The sequence below is a fragment of the Mirounga angustirostris genome, unplaced genomic scaffold (genome assembly GCF_029215605.1).
Source record: "Mirounga angustirostris isolate CCGP_5_RB_7025 unplaced genomic scaffold, mMirAng1.0.hap1 SCAF_12, whole genome shotgun sequence".
NCBI lineage: Eukaryota > Metazoa > Chordata > Mammalia > Carnivora > Phocidae > Mirounga > Mirounga angustirostris.
The window spans coordinates 57,422,377-57,438,496 of record NW_026991720.1 but is presented as its reverse complement, the minus strand read 5'-3'; the positions used below and the strand labels follow the sequence as shown (position 1 = coordinate 57,438,496).

The 16,120-nt window shown below is 38.8% G+C and overlaps 1 protein-coding gene across 1 annotated transcript in view; it reads left to right on the top strand.

Moving 5' to 3' along the window:
• The window catches only part of TSPAN13 (tetraspanin 13), a 32,879-nt gene extending 21,912 nt beyond the window's left edge, over positions 1–10,967 (top strand). The window contains exons 2-6 of the mRNA XM_045864606.3: positions 1,564–1,731; positions 2,394–2,474; positions 3,153–3,266; positions 4,556–4,669; positions 9,890–10,967. Coding sequence (XP_045720562.1) covers positions 1,564–1,731; positions 2,394–2,474; positions 3,153–3,266; positions 4,556–4,669; positions 9,890–9,964 — 552 coding nt within the window. The 3' untranslated portion in view covers positions 9,965–10,967. The remainder of the gene's footprint in view (positions 1–1,563; positions 1,732–2,393; positions 2,475–3,152; positions 3,267–4,555; positions 4,670–9,889) is intronic.
• Positions 10,968–16,120: the final 5,153 nt, after the last annotated feature.

Here is a 16,120-nt window from a genome sequence, read left to right as displayed (position 1 = left end):
CTGCGGAGCGTGCTTCTCCCTCTCCCGCTGCCCCTCCCCACTGCCGTGCTCAGTCGTGGTCTCTCTCAAATAAATAAAATCTTTTAAAAAATACAAATGTATTGGGCGCCTGGGTGGCTCAGTTGGTTAAGCGACTGCCTTCGCCTCAGGTCATGATCCTGGACTCCCTGGATCGAGTCCCGCATCGGGCTCCCTGCTTGGCAGGAAGCCTGCTTCTCCCTCTCCCACTCCCCGTTTGTGTTCCCTCTCTCGCTGTGTCTTTCTCTGTCAAATAAATAAATAAAATCTTTAAAAAAAAAAAAACAAATGTATGTTCTTTGTCAATATTTAGCAGTTTTACTTTTATCTGTACACATGTAAGAGGTTTTAGATACCAAGATATTTAAAATTTGCATTGCTAAACTATGATTACATGTATAAAAACTAAATATTTGAGTAAAAATCCTTTTGAGTGAATGGTGATTTACTTTATGTTTAGAAACAAAGTTTATTGGGTCGTGAAATGGTGCTAGAAAGCATATTTTATGTATTTTGATTCCTCTCAACTGTGTATTATACTGTCACATTGCTCCAGGAAATGGCTGACTCTTGATTGGAGATATGCCTCCTTTCTGCCCCGCTACCCCAACCCCCATCCCTCCCACACACCTGTTCCAGCTTTATCTTCTCTCAGTTCTACATCATATTTACATGGCATGTTCTTTATTTGCTATTTTAAAGAAATAATTGTAACTTTGTGTTTTACAGGTAATGACTGGTTTTGAGGAATGCATTCTACCTCTTGGTTTTATTTTATAAGTATATAAATAAATGGAGTATAAAGTAATTTCGCCTTGCTCAGAATACCACTTTACTCAAAATAGTTAAAGTCTTAGATTGTTTTTGTCCTAAGAGTTTTAGTGACCTCTCTGTCTCTGAATTCTGAAAGGATACATGATAACATCTAAAGCAATTTTTTTCCACAATTCTTTGAGAAATTTTTGATTGTTTTCAAGGCACGGGTTCTATGATAGGTTTTGGGTATACAGACAGATGAGAAGATGGGGCTTTCCTCTAAGGGTGCTCCCAAATCTCCTCCAAGAGACAGGCTTGGCAACAGACTGAGAGTGTGATGAGGGGAACAGTAGAACCATCTTCGAAGAACAGTTTATAGAGGATGAGGAAGGCATCACAGAGAAGATTATAGTCCATCTGGCTTTTAAGGAAACCTAAGTGATTTCCATGTGAAGGAATCCATAGTTGACTGAGATGTATTGGCATCTAGGAGTTTCACATATGCCATGATTTCAAAAGCTTAGGTAGAAATCATTTAGGCTTAGTAAACCAGATGACTCTGAGGCTTCATAATAATTTCATAGATGATTAGTTTTTTTTGAAGCATGCCTGAGGATTAATTTAATTTGTTAAAATAATACTATTAAGATCTTGTTATTGAGTATGAGCAGTCATTTGTGAGATACTGAAAAATGTTTTTAATGTTATTCTATAAATTGATGTTTTCCTCCCCTCTTTCTCTTCCCCTGCCCCCCACCCCATCCCTGGCCATTTTGGTTGTTTTTGTAGTTGGTTAGTCTCTTGCTCATTGGAATCGCAGCGTGGGGCATTGGTTTCGGGCTGATTTCCAGCCTCCGGGTGGTCGGTGTGGTCATTGCAGTGGGCATTTTCCTGTTCCTGATTGCGTTGGTGGGGCTGATTGGAGCCGTAAAACACCATCAGGTGTTGCTTTTTTTTGTATCCTTTTTTAAAAGCAGAACTTTTACCCCAATTGAATTTGTTCTTTTATTGATTACTCTTTTGATTACTATAACTGATTTGGAGTTATCATTAGGAAAGAAATTGCCAGAGAGCAGCTCCTAGCATGCCCTTTGTGTATTTGTTCCACAACATTAGGAACATTTCTTAGGGTGAAATTATTGTATGCTTATATGTTCCCATTTTCTCCTTTTCACATCATGAAGAATGTATTCTGCAAATTCAGTATAGTCCTATTTATATCTTGCAAATTCAATTACATTGAACTGATTTGGTGACCTCTAGGCCCTTTCCGAAAGGTCAATATGTGGTTGAGAATTTCAGTGATTGTTTTTTAAGATTTTAATATTAAGAAACCTTAAATACATTTATCTATACTTATTTCTTGTTTTATATATGTAAGAATTTTTAATCTAAATGAAATTCTAACAGATCAGCTTTTAAATATTAGTATTTTTATTATGAAATATCTACAGTGTATTAATGAGAAAAATAACTGTGTATATTCCTTGTAAACTCTCTCTAGGTGCCATTTGTTCTGTTTTCTGGTTGAAATCCTTCTAGTACATTCTGAAGTTGTCAGTACCTCTATTTTATGTAATTTTAAGAGTATCAAGAAATACCTTAACTTGAATTCTCAGTACATGATTATTCTCTTACTTGTATTTATTGTTCAGTTTTCTGTATCATGTGCTTGCTTAGCCCTGAACCAGGCGCAACAGGTAAGCAAAAACTTTTTTCTTTTCTTTTATTAGGCCTCATAGTATGTGTAGGAAAAAAAGGGGAGAAATGATTGGAATATAAGATAATTCCTCTTTGCTCAGAATGGCATTTCACTGGAGACAGCTAAAATCTCTTGTTCCTGATTGCATTAGTGGGGCTGATCGGAGCCCTGAAGTGCCATCAGATGTTGCTTTTTGGCCCCCCGGCCCCCGCCCCCCACCCCCACCCCCACCCCCGGCATCCTTGAAGTGGAATTTTCCCTTCCTTGGGTAAAAAGTGCCACTACTGAAAGATGTTCACGCAGCCTTTTCCCACCATTATGCAGTGAAACGTTTGTGATACCATTCTAGCAATTACACTTTCTGAACTCTTAATTTGTAAAAGAATACGCATCTCTGTTTAGGGCAATGGAAAATGTGTCTTGTTTCAGTCTGAGAATCTTTTGAACTAAGTGTTTCTTTTAAAATGCATGGAAAAGTTAAGATTTTTCATTCTTGGGATAGAAGCAGTGCTTTAATTTTTGTTGCAAATTTAGGTACTACCCTTTGAAAACTTTTAATCGTCTTACAAAGAGTATTTATTTTAGGTACACTCATATTAAAAGTTGTAGGCTCTAGCTTTATACATTTTGTGCAGGGATAACACATTTCAATGTATATATTAAACGCATTTTCTAGGGTCAGCTTCTGGAAGTGGGTTGGAACAATACAGCAAGTGCTCGAAATGACATCCAGAGAAATTTAAACTGCTGTGGGTTTCGAAGTTTTAACCCAAATGACACCTGCCTGGCTGTAAGTACAAAGTATAAAATATTTTCTGGAGATGTATTACATACAGATGAATAATGATTAACATGAAAGAAATGGAATTTCTGATGCTGAGTTGTATTTTTAAAATGCTTTACATATACCTAGCTTATATTCCATGTACACCATTACATCATTTGTCTGTTCTCAAGTGTCCACTCCTGACAGTACTAAATATCCTAGAGCCCTGCCAAGCACAGATACTCGTGGTTCTTTGCCCCTAATTCCTTCCCATTCAATTCCTCCTAGAACAAGTTGTGAAAGAAAAATAAGAACAGATTAGCCATAGAGGTGCGGAAGAGCTGTAGCAGTATCTTGGTTTTGAAGTATATCAGGGTAGTAGGAGGAGAGTGGTCTATCCTAAATTTTGGGGCTCTTTAACCAGTTAAGCATCCCCAGGGAGGAGGATACATGGAAATAACCCTCTATCCTCCCTCCCTTCTTCCCCATTACAACTTCATGCTTTTTCTGTGAGAGCTGGGTTAGCGATGGACAAATCAGAGCCATACTGTTGTCCTAGGCCAGACCCCAATGTGAGGATAGACTTGGAGTTTGACTGTCCTAGGAAGTTCACATGTGTTTATATTTCGGGGAAACTCCTATTACCGTCTCTCTGAGCCCTGAGCTGGATTTTCCTTCAGTGAGGCGTCTTTTGTGGGATTATTCGTTTTCTAGAGCTATGTGACACGTGAGCACCACCCACGTATTACCTCAGTCTCCATGGATCAGGAGTGTGAGAATGGCTTAGTTGGGTCCCCCACTTAGGATCTCATCTGGGTGAAATCAAGGTGTCGGCCAGGGCTGCAATCTCATCTGAGGCCTGGGGTGTTCTGCCGAGCTCAGTGGGTGTTGGCAGAATTCAGCTTCTGGTGGTTGTAATGCTTTAGTCCCATTTTATTGCTGGGTGTTCCTCAGTTCCTAGAGACTGCTCTCGGGTTCTAACTATACATATACAACCATCTCACAACATGGCCGCATCCAAGTCAGCATGATAATCGCTCCATTCTGTTAAGATGATGTCTTACATAACCACACGGTAAACATGGGAGTGAGTGTTTATCATATTCACAAATCCCATCCACACTCAAAGCGGGGGGTGCGATCACTCAAGGTGTGTTTGCTGGGCTTGGGAACCTTGGGAGCTACTACTAAACAGCCAAGGCCCAGACTGGATGTAATACTCCAGCCACCCATTTTTAGGTGGCTTCAGTGTTTATCTGCTTTTTATAATTGTACTTTGAAATAAAAGTTCTTTTTTTTTTTAATTGATACAGAGCTGTTTCAAAAGCAGCCACCCATGCTCGCCATGTGCCCCAATAATAGGAAAATATGCTGGAGAGGTTTTGAGATTTGTCGGTGGCATTGGCCTCTTCTTCAGCTTTACGGAGGTATGTGCAAATAACTCACTCTCTTTCCGCTTTCGTCATAGGGCTTTCTGTTTTATATGGCAAGAGGGCATGACATTTTACCTTAGCATGGCCCTTAACTTAAGGCATGTATCGATGAATATCCTCATTGAGAACTAGTATTGTAATTAGAGGAGCCCTGGCTTGAAATCAGAAGACCTCACAGATCTAGCATGAATTTTATACAGGGTGAGATGCCTGATTATTAAATTGTTTAAAATTTAATGAACAAGTGAAATGAGTTTAGGCTGGGTTATTTCTGGAATCTCTTCTATTTGTAGAGTTGTATGATGAATTATAATTTTAGATTTAATTTTGGAATAGGTAGGACATTCGCACTGTTTAATATATATAGTATATAACACACACACATACATACTTACAAAGATATGCTTTGAAAAATGGCCTTCCAAGCCCATCCCCCATTATTTCTAGCCCTCCAAAACCTACAGGTAAACACTATTACTAGTTTCTTATTTATATTGCATGTATTTATACTATATTAAAATATACTGATTAATACATTTATGTATAATATATGTATCTGTAAGCAAAACCACACTCATTGATAATTTTAGAGGATGCTAATTCCTTTTTCAGTGTCTTTATTAAACTCTCAATACCTGTGGATGTTTTTTGATACAGCTGAGTTGACAATATGTATCAAAATTAATTTTTTTTAATTCATACATTCTACTTACAGTGCTTTATTTCATGGAGATAATCGTATGACTATGTAAAATGAATAAAAAAGAATGTTTATTGTGGATAACAGCAAACCCTTGGGCCAGCTTGTGTTCTTCAATAATGAGCTGGTTAAATTAGAGTGGGTGGGAAGGGACATTTTTCTCTGCCCTTCAAGATCCTTCTAGCTAGACTAAGAGTCAGACTGACATTAGACATATTAACAGGAGAAAATCAAATTTAATATTGTATATATAATGTATATACTGCATTTGTGTATATAATGTATATACTATATATGTATATGATGTAGGGTCAATATATAGCACATTATATATACATATATGTGGATATATATTCTATTCAGTTTCCTTCTCTTGAGAATGAAAAATTCACACTTGGTTGTTCTTAACAAAGTGGAGATAAAGACCAAGGTTAATATCTCCCCTGACATCTCTTCCCATTCTGAGCACTTTTTTTTTTTCATTTTACTTTTTCTCATGAAAGAGCTGTGTTACTTGTGGGTTGGTTTTGACAGTGATTCAAGAAAATTGATGTACTGTTTAAAAACAATTCCGTGCATTATTCCTTTGTTTCCTTTTAAAAGTACGATTTTTTCCATGAAAACTTAAAAATATAGATAGGAGAAAAACCAGGATGAGCAATCTCCATATAGCACATTAGCCAGATTTTGCCACATGGTTTCCTTTTTATATTTAGAATTTATTTTGAGAATTTAATTGTTTTGAGCAGCTCCATTTTCTTCTCATGAGGTTACATTACTTTCAGTTATGCCTATTTTTTTCTTTAAGGACTTTTTTTTTTTTTTAAGAGCAGTTTTAGGTCCATAGCTAAATTGAGAGAAAGGTACAGAGATTTCCCATATATCCTTTGTCCTTACATAGGCATGGTCTCCCCCATTATCACCATTAACCAGAGTGGGATGTTCTTTACAACTGACGAACCTACTTTGACATATCATAATCACTCAAGGTCCACAGTTTACATTAGGGTTTACTTTTGTACATCTTACGGATTTGGACATACTTATAATGACATGTATCCATCATTAGAATATAATACAGAATATTTTCACTATCCTAAAAATCTTCTCTGTTCTGCCTATTCATCCCTCCTCCTACTGTTTTTTAAAAATATTAATACTTTTAAGAATATAAACTCATAGGGGCATGACTGGGTGGTTGCAGCTCAGGAACGTCCAACTCTTGGTTGCAGCTCAGGTCATGATCTCATGAGTCATGAGATCAAGCCCCACCTCTGGCTCTGTGCTCAGTGGGGAGTCTGCATGAAGAGTCTCTCCTTCTGCCCCTCCCCCCACTCAGATGTGCATGCGTACACGCTCTCAAATAAATAAAAAAAATTTTTTTAAGATTTTATTTATTTATTTGACAGAGAGAGACACAGCAAGAGAGGGAACACAAGCAGGGGGAGTGGGAGAGGGAGAAGCAGTCTTCCCGCTGAGCAGGGAGCCCGATGCAGGGCTCGATCCCAGGACCTGGGATCATGACCTGAGCCAAGGCAGACGCCCAACAACCGAGCCACCCAGGCACCCCTCAAATAAAAATCTTTAAAAACAAAGAATATAAACTCATGAGTCTTAGGTGTCTTAAAAGCTAAGAAGGTGTTCTTTCATGGAATCCTCCTCTATATTTTAATATTTTATACACCATGTCCTTTGAAACCTGGCTAGAGATTTTAATAATAACTTATACAACCTGATATTTTCTGGATAGTGAATATTTTATAGCTATACTAACTTTAAATTTTTTGTTTTATTTAATATTTCACAGAATCATAGGGATGAAGCTAACCAATGATTTCCTTTCCTTAGTGAAACAGGCTTGATTTTGAACTATTTATAATAGCTGAAAATAAATGTAAACCATAAAAGAAACTTTGATTTAGAATCTGAAAAATAGCTGAGACATGTTAACTTTTAACATGTTAAAGTTAGCACATATTCTTTGTAGAAACTTTAGAAAATACAGAAGATTTTGAACATGAAAAATTACATGGATTTACTAACTAAAAATGACAAATAACCAATGTTTATATTTTGGCTTATTACCTTCCGCCTTTCTATATTTAATAAATAAACATAAAAAATAATGTGTAGGCTCATTGCACATATTTCTATGTAATGAGCTATATACTTTAGTGGCCTGCATATTAGGCCTAGGTTCTAGGATCAGCGGAGTTCACGATCAGTTGTAGTCAAAGTTACCCTTGAGAATCTTTAGATCATTTTAAGCAGCTTTGTAAGCTTAGAATCCATTAGTTATCTAACTTTGATCTTTTTGCATTTTGGGTGTGGCATTCCTTCCAGACTCTCCTAGGGAGGGAGGGACGAGATCATGGTTCAACAATGGGGCAAAGGAAGAGACTGTCTCATTTTGTCACTTACCGCTGAAATGGACGAATGAAGTTTTGGTAAAATGTGGCTTCAGATGCTGAGTGTCTAATGTACCCATTTGCTTTGTTTCCCCTGTACCTTACACTATCGGCCTATATCCAGGGCTGATAATCAAACGATTTAAAACCTCAAAAATGCTCACCCAAAGCTCTCTCCCTGTGTGCCAGTGTTTCTGGGGCAGGGGGAAGGAAATGATGGTTGGGCAGGTTGGGGGTGTCAGAGGAGTTGCTGTCCACAGCAGGTGTGCACGTATCTCAGCATTGTGAAAACCAGCCTGGCTGACATGGTAGGTAGAATGTTAGCCTGAGAATGGCCTTCAGTACATCAGATAGCACATACAACCCCAGATGTGCTAGAGGGCATGGATTCCACGTTTGAACCACAGTTCTAGCACTTGTGACCTGTATGACCGCTACCCTCTTATTTAACCTCGTTACCTCAGTTCCCTTGCTGGTAAGATGAGGATAATGTTCCTATCATTCAGGGTGTTTGGGAGGATTGTTTGAATTTGTAAAGTGTGAAGAACAGAGTCTGTCACAAAGTACTCCTCATGTGTTTATTAAATAAATTCCTTTTTTTCCCTTGTTCTTTATGCCACAACCCAGGCTTCCCACTTCCTTAAATTAGACTTATCTTTCCTTGATTCAACTCACAAACTATAGTTCCTTCAGCTCTGACATGTTATAACTGTAATCACTGCCAGTCGTGAATTTTAGAGTAACACAGGGATTATTACTGTGGTAATGGAGGCAATTTTGGATTGATCCTAATTCTCTAGAAGTAGTTTAAAGGGCTAATGAGTAGTTATGAAGTCAAATAAACAAAATTTAGATGAAAAGTTGGCACAGATCTAAAGTGGAAAGTATAATTTGAAATTCATTTTGTTCCATTAAACATTTGTATCTTTTTCAGTCTAAGAATTTTTGATTATTTTAAGTAAATCATCTTTGAGGTAGCAGAAACAGAATGAATACATTTCTTAATTTAAAAAAAATTATATTGGTTAAGGCTTTTGTGAACCTGGTTTGGGAAACGACACAGTAACAACTTAGTATTTTTCTAGAATTAGAGATCTCCGGTTCTTGAGAAAGGCAGGAATTACAACATTTTTTAAAGATCTGCGTTAGCAAAATTTGTTATTGTGGGGTTTTCGTTATTACTGAATTCTTTCTCAACCCAGTTTGTTTCTCAGTTATCAAAATTATGTGATATTTTAGCTATCCAGACAGTTTAGTGCTTGTATTAAGTTCCTATTGCTGCGGGGCGCCTGGGTGGCTCAGTTGGTTAAGCGACTGCCTTCGGCTCAGGTCATGATCCTGGAGTCCCTGGATCGAGTCCCACTTCGGGCTCTCGGCTCGGCGGGGAGTCTGCTTCTCCCTCTGACCCTCCCCCCTCTCATGTGCTCTCTCTCGTTCTCTCTGTCTCAAAAAAAAAAAAAAAGTTCCTATTGCTGCTGTAACAAATAATCACAAATGGAGTTGCTTAAAGCAACACAAATTTATTCTCTTCTGCTAGAGGTCAGAAGCCTGAAATGCAGGCTCCCCCCGGGGGCTGTATGGGAGAAGCTGCGTCCTTGCCTTTCTCAGCTTCTAGAGGCTGCCTGTGCTTGGTGGCCTTGTCCTCCATCTTCAAGGCAGCCATGCAGCATCTCTCGGACTCCGCTTCCTGCTGCTTCTGACGTCACACTGTCTTTTCTCTATGTCTCTGATTTTGTTTTGCCTGCCTCTCTTTTGTGAGAACCCTGGTGACTACATCAGTGAGCCCACCCACATGATCTCCCTGTCCCAACAGCTTTAACCCAATGACATCTGCCCAGTCTCTGTTACCATGTAAGGTAACCTAATCCCAGGTGCTGGGGATTATGATGCAGACATCTCTGGAGGGCCAGTATTCATATTAATTGTTTTTAGGGTTTCTAATTTGGGCTACTTACAACACTTTAAAGGGAAAAAGAAATCTCTTCCCCTTTGAACAAATAATGTCAAGTGCTTCAGAGGTTCCAGATTGTTTATTGATAAACTGAAGAAACAGATACAACTGTTACTTTCTCTTTCTTCTTTTTTTTTTTCTTCCATCCATTCCAGATCCTGGGTGTTTGGCTGACCTACAGATACAGGAACCAGAAGGATCCTCGTGCTAATCCTAGTGCATTCCTTTGATGAGAAAACAAGGAACATCTTTCATATTTGGATCTTGTTCACTTTCTCTAACTTAAGGTTCAACTAATTTGCCTGTTTAAGGAAGCAGTATCTGAAAAGTTACATTATTATTGACAGTGGAATTATATATTTTTACTCTTATGTTTCTCTAAATGTTTTTCTTTTCCCATTGCTGAAAAAATTAGAAACTTGTGGTCTCCTTTAACCCTCGGTGGTACCTGTAATCTGCCGTCTTCACAGTGTCTGGCACTGTCCGCTGTGGCCTTTCTTAGCATTTTTACCTGCAGAAAAACTTTGTATGGCACTATTGTGTTGATCATATTGTAAATCTAAATATACATCTCACTGGAATAATTAATTGTATGTAGCACTGTGCTGTGTAGATAGTTCCTACTGGAAAAAAGAGTTGAAGCTTATTAAAGCCAGAAAGTATGAGATTCTATTATGTTAAATTCAGTAAGGGAAATCCAAAATCCTGCATTTTTTTTTTTTGTCTTTTTAGGAAAGCTGTATTGTGGTGAAAATTGTTAACATAAAAGTGATAATTTAGTTCTAGTATTCTTTTATGATCATACTACTGTAGCCTAGAAATAGCTGTGTCTTTAGGAAAGTGTGGTCTAGCTTTTGATTTTTATAGGTAAGTACGGAGGAGATACGATCTTATGAATGTTCTGATGTGTAACATTTGCCTTCAGCTTTTGAAATGGAATGGGTCTGAGAAATTCAGGAAGTATAGCTATATAATCTTCATATTCTTTTATAATAATTTGAAGTCCAAAAGACTGCATTTTTAAACAAGTTACTATTAATGCATTGGCCCACGTAGCAAAAAGATATTTGATTATCTTACAAATTGTTAAATACCTTTTTCATGAATTTTCTCAGTATTGTAACAGCAACTTGTCAAATCCAAGCTTATTTGAATGTGAGCTCCCATAATTTGAAATTGAAATAGTATTGTGGTTCTGTATATTATATTAAAAAATTAAAGAATGGAAACCTTTCCTCGTGTATGAATATTTCAATTAAAAGAAAGTAACGGAAGAAGTGCTAAATGGATTAAGTGAAGTGGAATTCTTTCCTTTATTGCTTTGTTTTCTTTGACTTAGAGCCGAGTGCTGCTATTTTCATGTATAATCCAGCCACTGAAATGAACTTCCAGCACTAATGTCTACTGGTAGTCCTCCCCAAATTCTTTCTTGAAAATGTGTCAGTGTTTAATATTTTCTCCATAGTGAGAACTGTTTTTTATTTATTTATTTTTATTTTTTTTTAGATTTTATTTATTTGCAAGAGAGAAAATGAGAGACAGAGAGCATGAGAGGGAGGAGGGTCAGAGGGAGAAGCAGACTCCCTGCTGAGCAGGGAGCCTAATGTGGGACTCGATCCCAGGACTCCAGGATCATGACCTGAGCCGAAGGCAGTCGCTTAACCGACTGAGCCACCCAGGCGCCCGAGAACTGTTTTTTAAAAGAGAAGTCATTAGCATTTATTTGGGGACAATATAAGTTCTTTCATGTTACTGACAATTACTAAATTCTTGTCTTGCATTTTATGTAGAATATAGTATTTTATTGGTAATTGTCATTATGATGGGTTTTAGGCCAAGAAAGAGGGCAAACTGTCGATCTGTAGAATTTTAGAGCATTCTGTGGTTGTTTCACCTCCATGATTCTGGAAGACTGGCTGATCTTTCAAGAAAACCCAATTGTGCAACTCCCATGATACAGTAAGGGAGGAAAAATAATTTCCCCTTTACTCTTCTAAGTTCTTGTCTTAGACCCTATCTAATACAAGTCAGATTAACAAGAGAAAACCAGGTTTATTAACATGCATACATATCTATTAACATGTATACGTAAGATATTACCCAAAACTGAGTAATTCCCCAAGATGGCCCAAGATACCATATTAGATACTATCTTTAGCTAAAGACTAAATAAAGGTATGTGTGTTGGGGTGTGAGAATTGGAGGGAAGGACAGTTAGGGTTACCAGGAAAAGCACTATAAACAAAAGTAAGACTTGTTACATAGATTTAAGTCAGTGACTTCTGCAGTGCTAAGTTTCTTGTGATCTAGAGTCATCCTCTTCCTGGTACAGAGAAAAGGAGACACTCTTACATATAGAGATTTCCTTTATAAGTATAAATTTCCTTTAATGAAGGGTTAAATTCTCTGTTTACAGAGCTCCTCCTATGTCTGCATTTTTTCAGAAATAATGAGCTCAAAATAATCTTGATGCCAGAGAGTGGCATAGTCTGCTATCCTTCAATGCCATATTGAGCTCTGGGCAACCCTAACAATGTTCCTACTTATACCGTAAGATGAGATTATAAGTGACACATGGAGCAAGTGAGATTTTTGCATACTGTCTTGTCATTAAGGCCTTCTGTATTTTCCTTGTTTGCTTTATTACATCTTGAAGTTCCCATGAGATTCTGGTGCCTCTTACTGTAATACTTTTCTTGGTACAGATGACTATATTGGAAAGAGCTTTTCCATAGCTTTGGCTTGTGCTCTAATTGCAGTGGCCTTATTTGGGTCAACCCAATTACAAATCAGGGCCTGGGAAGCATGAATCTTTAGGGCTACTGAACTATAGGATTATGAGAGTGGGTCATAACTAATGACTCGCCACTCAAGAAATAATACATTTTCAAGTACCAAGAGTAGCCTTGTTAGATTAATTTGGGCTTTCTGTTCCCACAGGCATATCTGAAGATGATAGATTGTCCTGGGAGGTCTCCTGCGATCTCGGTTTGTGTCCGTGTGCAGAGGTACAGCTCACGTTGCACAGTTTATTATACACCTGCTGGAAAGGCCTCTGAATAGGTCTCTCCTGATTCCCAAGTGGCTGCTAATGAGGCTGCAGAAGTCAGGCTGATCCCAGGATTACAGGAGCGCTGCTGCCTGTGTGCATAGAAATGTTGCCCGTAAACACACGGGATCAGAGGAGGGGGTCAGAGGAGGGTCTGTCCTTGAATTAAAACAAATGTCCATAATGCATACTCAAGAGCGCCTCTCTCTCTCACCACCTAGCATTTATTTAAAAAGGAAGCTCTACTCATTTTTAAAATTTCTCTTATTCCCTATTTACATATTCCATTTGCCCAGTCAGCTTTGGTGTGAAGGGTGAAACTTTAGTTAATAAAATGCTAATACAAAGGAAAAATGTTAGGCTACAGTTTCTAAAATCAGAGTTCATGTGGCATAAATTCATCTCAGACACTCTGTGATTGAAACAACCAGTTTGGTCTGAAAACCAGTTCTGCATGTTCAACCCAAGTCATATGCTGCTGAGAAAAACCTTTCAGAGAGGGAAAAGAATCCAGAAGTGGGGCTTTAAGTTCTTAGTTTCCTTGAACCAAAAACCTCCTCCTACACTTTTTCTAAGTATTTGTTTAACCCTGTTTAAGTTTATTCATCCTTTTGAAAATGCACCAAGTAAATATATGAAACAATTTCACTTTATAGCTGGTACTGAACAAATTAGAATTGCATTTTTTCATAATATTTCATAGGAGAAAAAACACTTCCAGGCATGTGATTGTACAAATATGATCATTCGCACGTCAGTTGTTTTATTAGAGTGGACAATAAAGTTAAAGACCGGGCGCCTGGGTGGCTCAGATGGTTAAGCGTCTGCCTTCGGCTCAGGTCATGATCCCGGGGTCCTGGGATCGAGTCCCGCGTCGGGCTCCCTGCTAGGCGGGGAGCCTGCTTCTCCCTCTGCCTCTGCCTCTCTCTCTCTCTCTCTCTGACTCTCATGAATAAATAAAACATTAAAAAAAAATATATATATATATATAAAGTTAAAGACCAAGTTGTTCAGGTTTCTGGAAATGTGGAGGGGATAGTTACTAGGCACTCGTTATGTTTTGGTCTGGCAGTTAATTTTTACACCTGGCTATGCCAAATGCAATTACGGTATGTGTTGTTGGTCAGTGTTTTCTAAACAACTTTAGGGAGCAATCCAGTAATGCCTTTTACCCCATTTCTCCACTGAACCCCCAGGGGGAGACAGAAGAGAACAGAGGTCTTCCTCTGTTACAATTACCCATCACAACTGGGTAATTGTAGTCCTTGACATACCTCCTGAGACAGTGGGCAAGAGGGAAAAATCAGACTCTTCTACCATAGGCCAGGCTACTTCTCATCCACTCTCCTCAGGAAAATCCGCTTTTGGAATTCATTTTCAAATGAGGGCGGGAGGGAGTTGCCTGAGTTAGATTATACGGCAAACAGTGGACCGTGATATCACTTGGAGGGTGAAACCACCGTTGTTTACTTTCAGGATCTGGTTTTTACGGTTGATGAGGTGACAACTTGACAAGTGGCTTTTTAAAAAGTTAGGCTCGGGGCGCCTGGGTGGCTCAGTCGTTAAGCGTCTGCCTTCGGCTCAGGTCATGATCCCAGAGTCCTGGGATTGAGTCCCACATCGGGCTCCCTGCTCGGCGGGAAGCCTGCTTCTCCCTCTCCCACTCCCCCTGCTTGTGTTCCCTCTCTCACTGTGTCTCTCTCTGTCAAATAAATAAATAAAACCTTAAAAAAAAAAAAAAGTTAGGCTCACTTGGATTTTGAACTCTGCCTCCTTGGTGAGTAACTGAAGGAATTTCTGTTCTTGTCTTAGAGCTTTTTTTTTTATCTCCCCCCTCCCCCCTCCCCCCACCCCCCGCAGCCCCCGACCCCCACTCCTGTGCTCACCAGTGACTGCTAAATATAAGGACCTTAGAAGCTACTTAGGATTAGTGAATGCCTGAAACGCGCAAAAACCCAAAGCAGAGCTAAACAGTGGTAGATGATTGAAGACTGCAGTTCTCAAGCAGGTGAAAATGGTTTAACCCGGCATGTTGATCATCTGTGTAAATGACTCACAGATGATTTATGTTACCAAGTTTTTTCTAAATTACCCTTTTTCCCCCTAAGATGAGGGGCCTCCAATAAAACTGATAAAACATTCCTTTTTTTTAGCGTGGTAAAATACACATAGCATAAAATGTATCATTTTATTTTTTTTTAAGATTTTATTCATTTATTTGACAGAGCGAGTGAGCGCAAGCAGGCAGAGCGAGAGGAAGAAGCAGACTCCCTGCTGAACAGGGATTCCCAACACGGGGCTTGATCCCAGGACTCTGGGATCATGACCTGAGCCGAAGGCAGACGCTGAACCGACTGAGACGTCCAGGCGCCCCTCATTTTAACTATTTTTAAGTGTGTAATAAAGTGTCATTAAGTGCATTCACAGTGTGACCCAACCACCATCCCCACGAGCTTTTTCATCTTCCCAAGCTGACAGTGTGCACCTGGCAAACAATCCCCCCACCCCCTTCCCCCTCTTCCGTTAGCCCCTGACAACTGCCATTCTCCTGTGTCAGTGAATCTGACTCTTCCAGATCCCTCATGTAAGTGGAAACACAGTGCTCGTCCTTATGTGACTGGTTTCGTTATTCACTTAACCTAATGTTTTCAAGGTTCATCCATGTTGTAGCAGGTGTCAGGATCCTTCCTTTTAAAGGCTGAATAGTGTTCCCTTGTTGGCATATGCCACATTTTGTTGATCCATTCAGCCGCCGATTGGACGTTTGGGTTGCTTCCACCTACTGGCTATTGTGAATCATGCTGCTACAAACGTGAATGCACAGATAGAGTTTTTTTCCTGCTTTCAGGTGTTTGGAAGTGGAATTACTGGATCGAATGGTAACTCTATGCTAAAGTTCTTGAGGAACAGTCACATTGTTTTTCACAGTGGTTGTACCATTTCGTGTTCCCACTGTTACCAACATTTTGCTTCCGTTGTTTGAAATAATGCTCTCTAGGCTTACAGCTTTCTTCCAGTTCTGTGTAATTAGAGAAATAGTCAAGGTATGCTTTCACTTCAGTTTATTTGAACACACAGGAAAGATTGTGGGATGACAAGAATGAACAGGCTTTGCTAATGATTTCCATAAGCTTCAAGCAGAAGTTCTTCTCTTTACAGCTTCACTTCTCACATACTTCCTGGAATTACAATTACAGCACAGAAATACCTATATTCTTGTTCACTTATTCTTTCTGTTTCTTCACACTGTTTATGTTTATAGATGACGACATAGTGCACTTTGTGTTAATACACGATGTAACCACTATATTTGGTGGTTGCCATTTTTTTTAAGTAT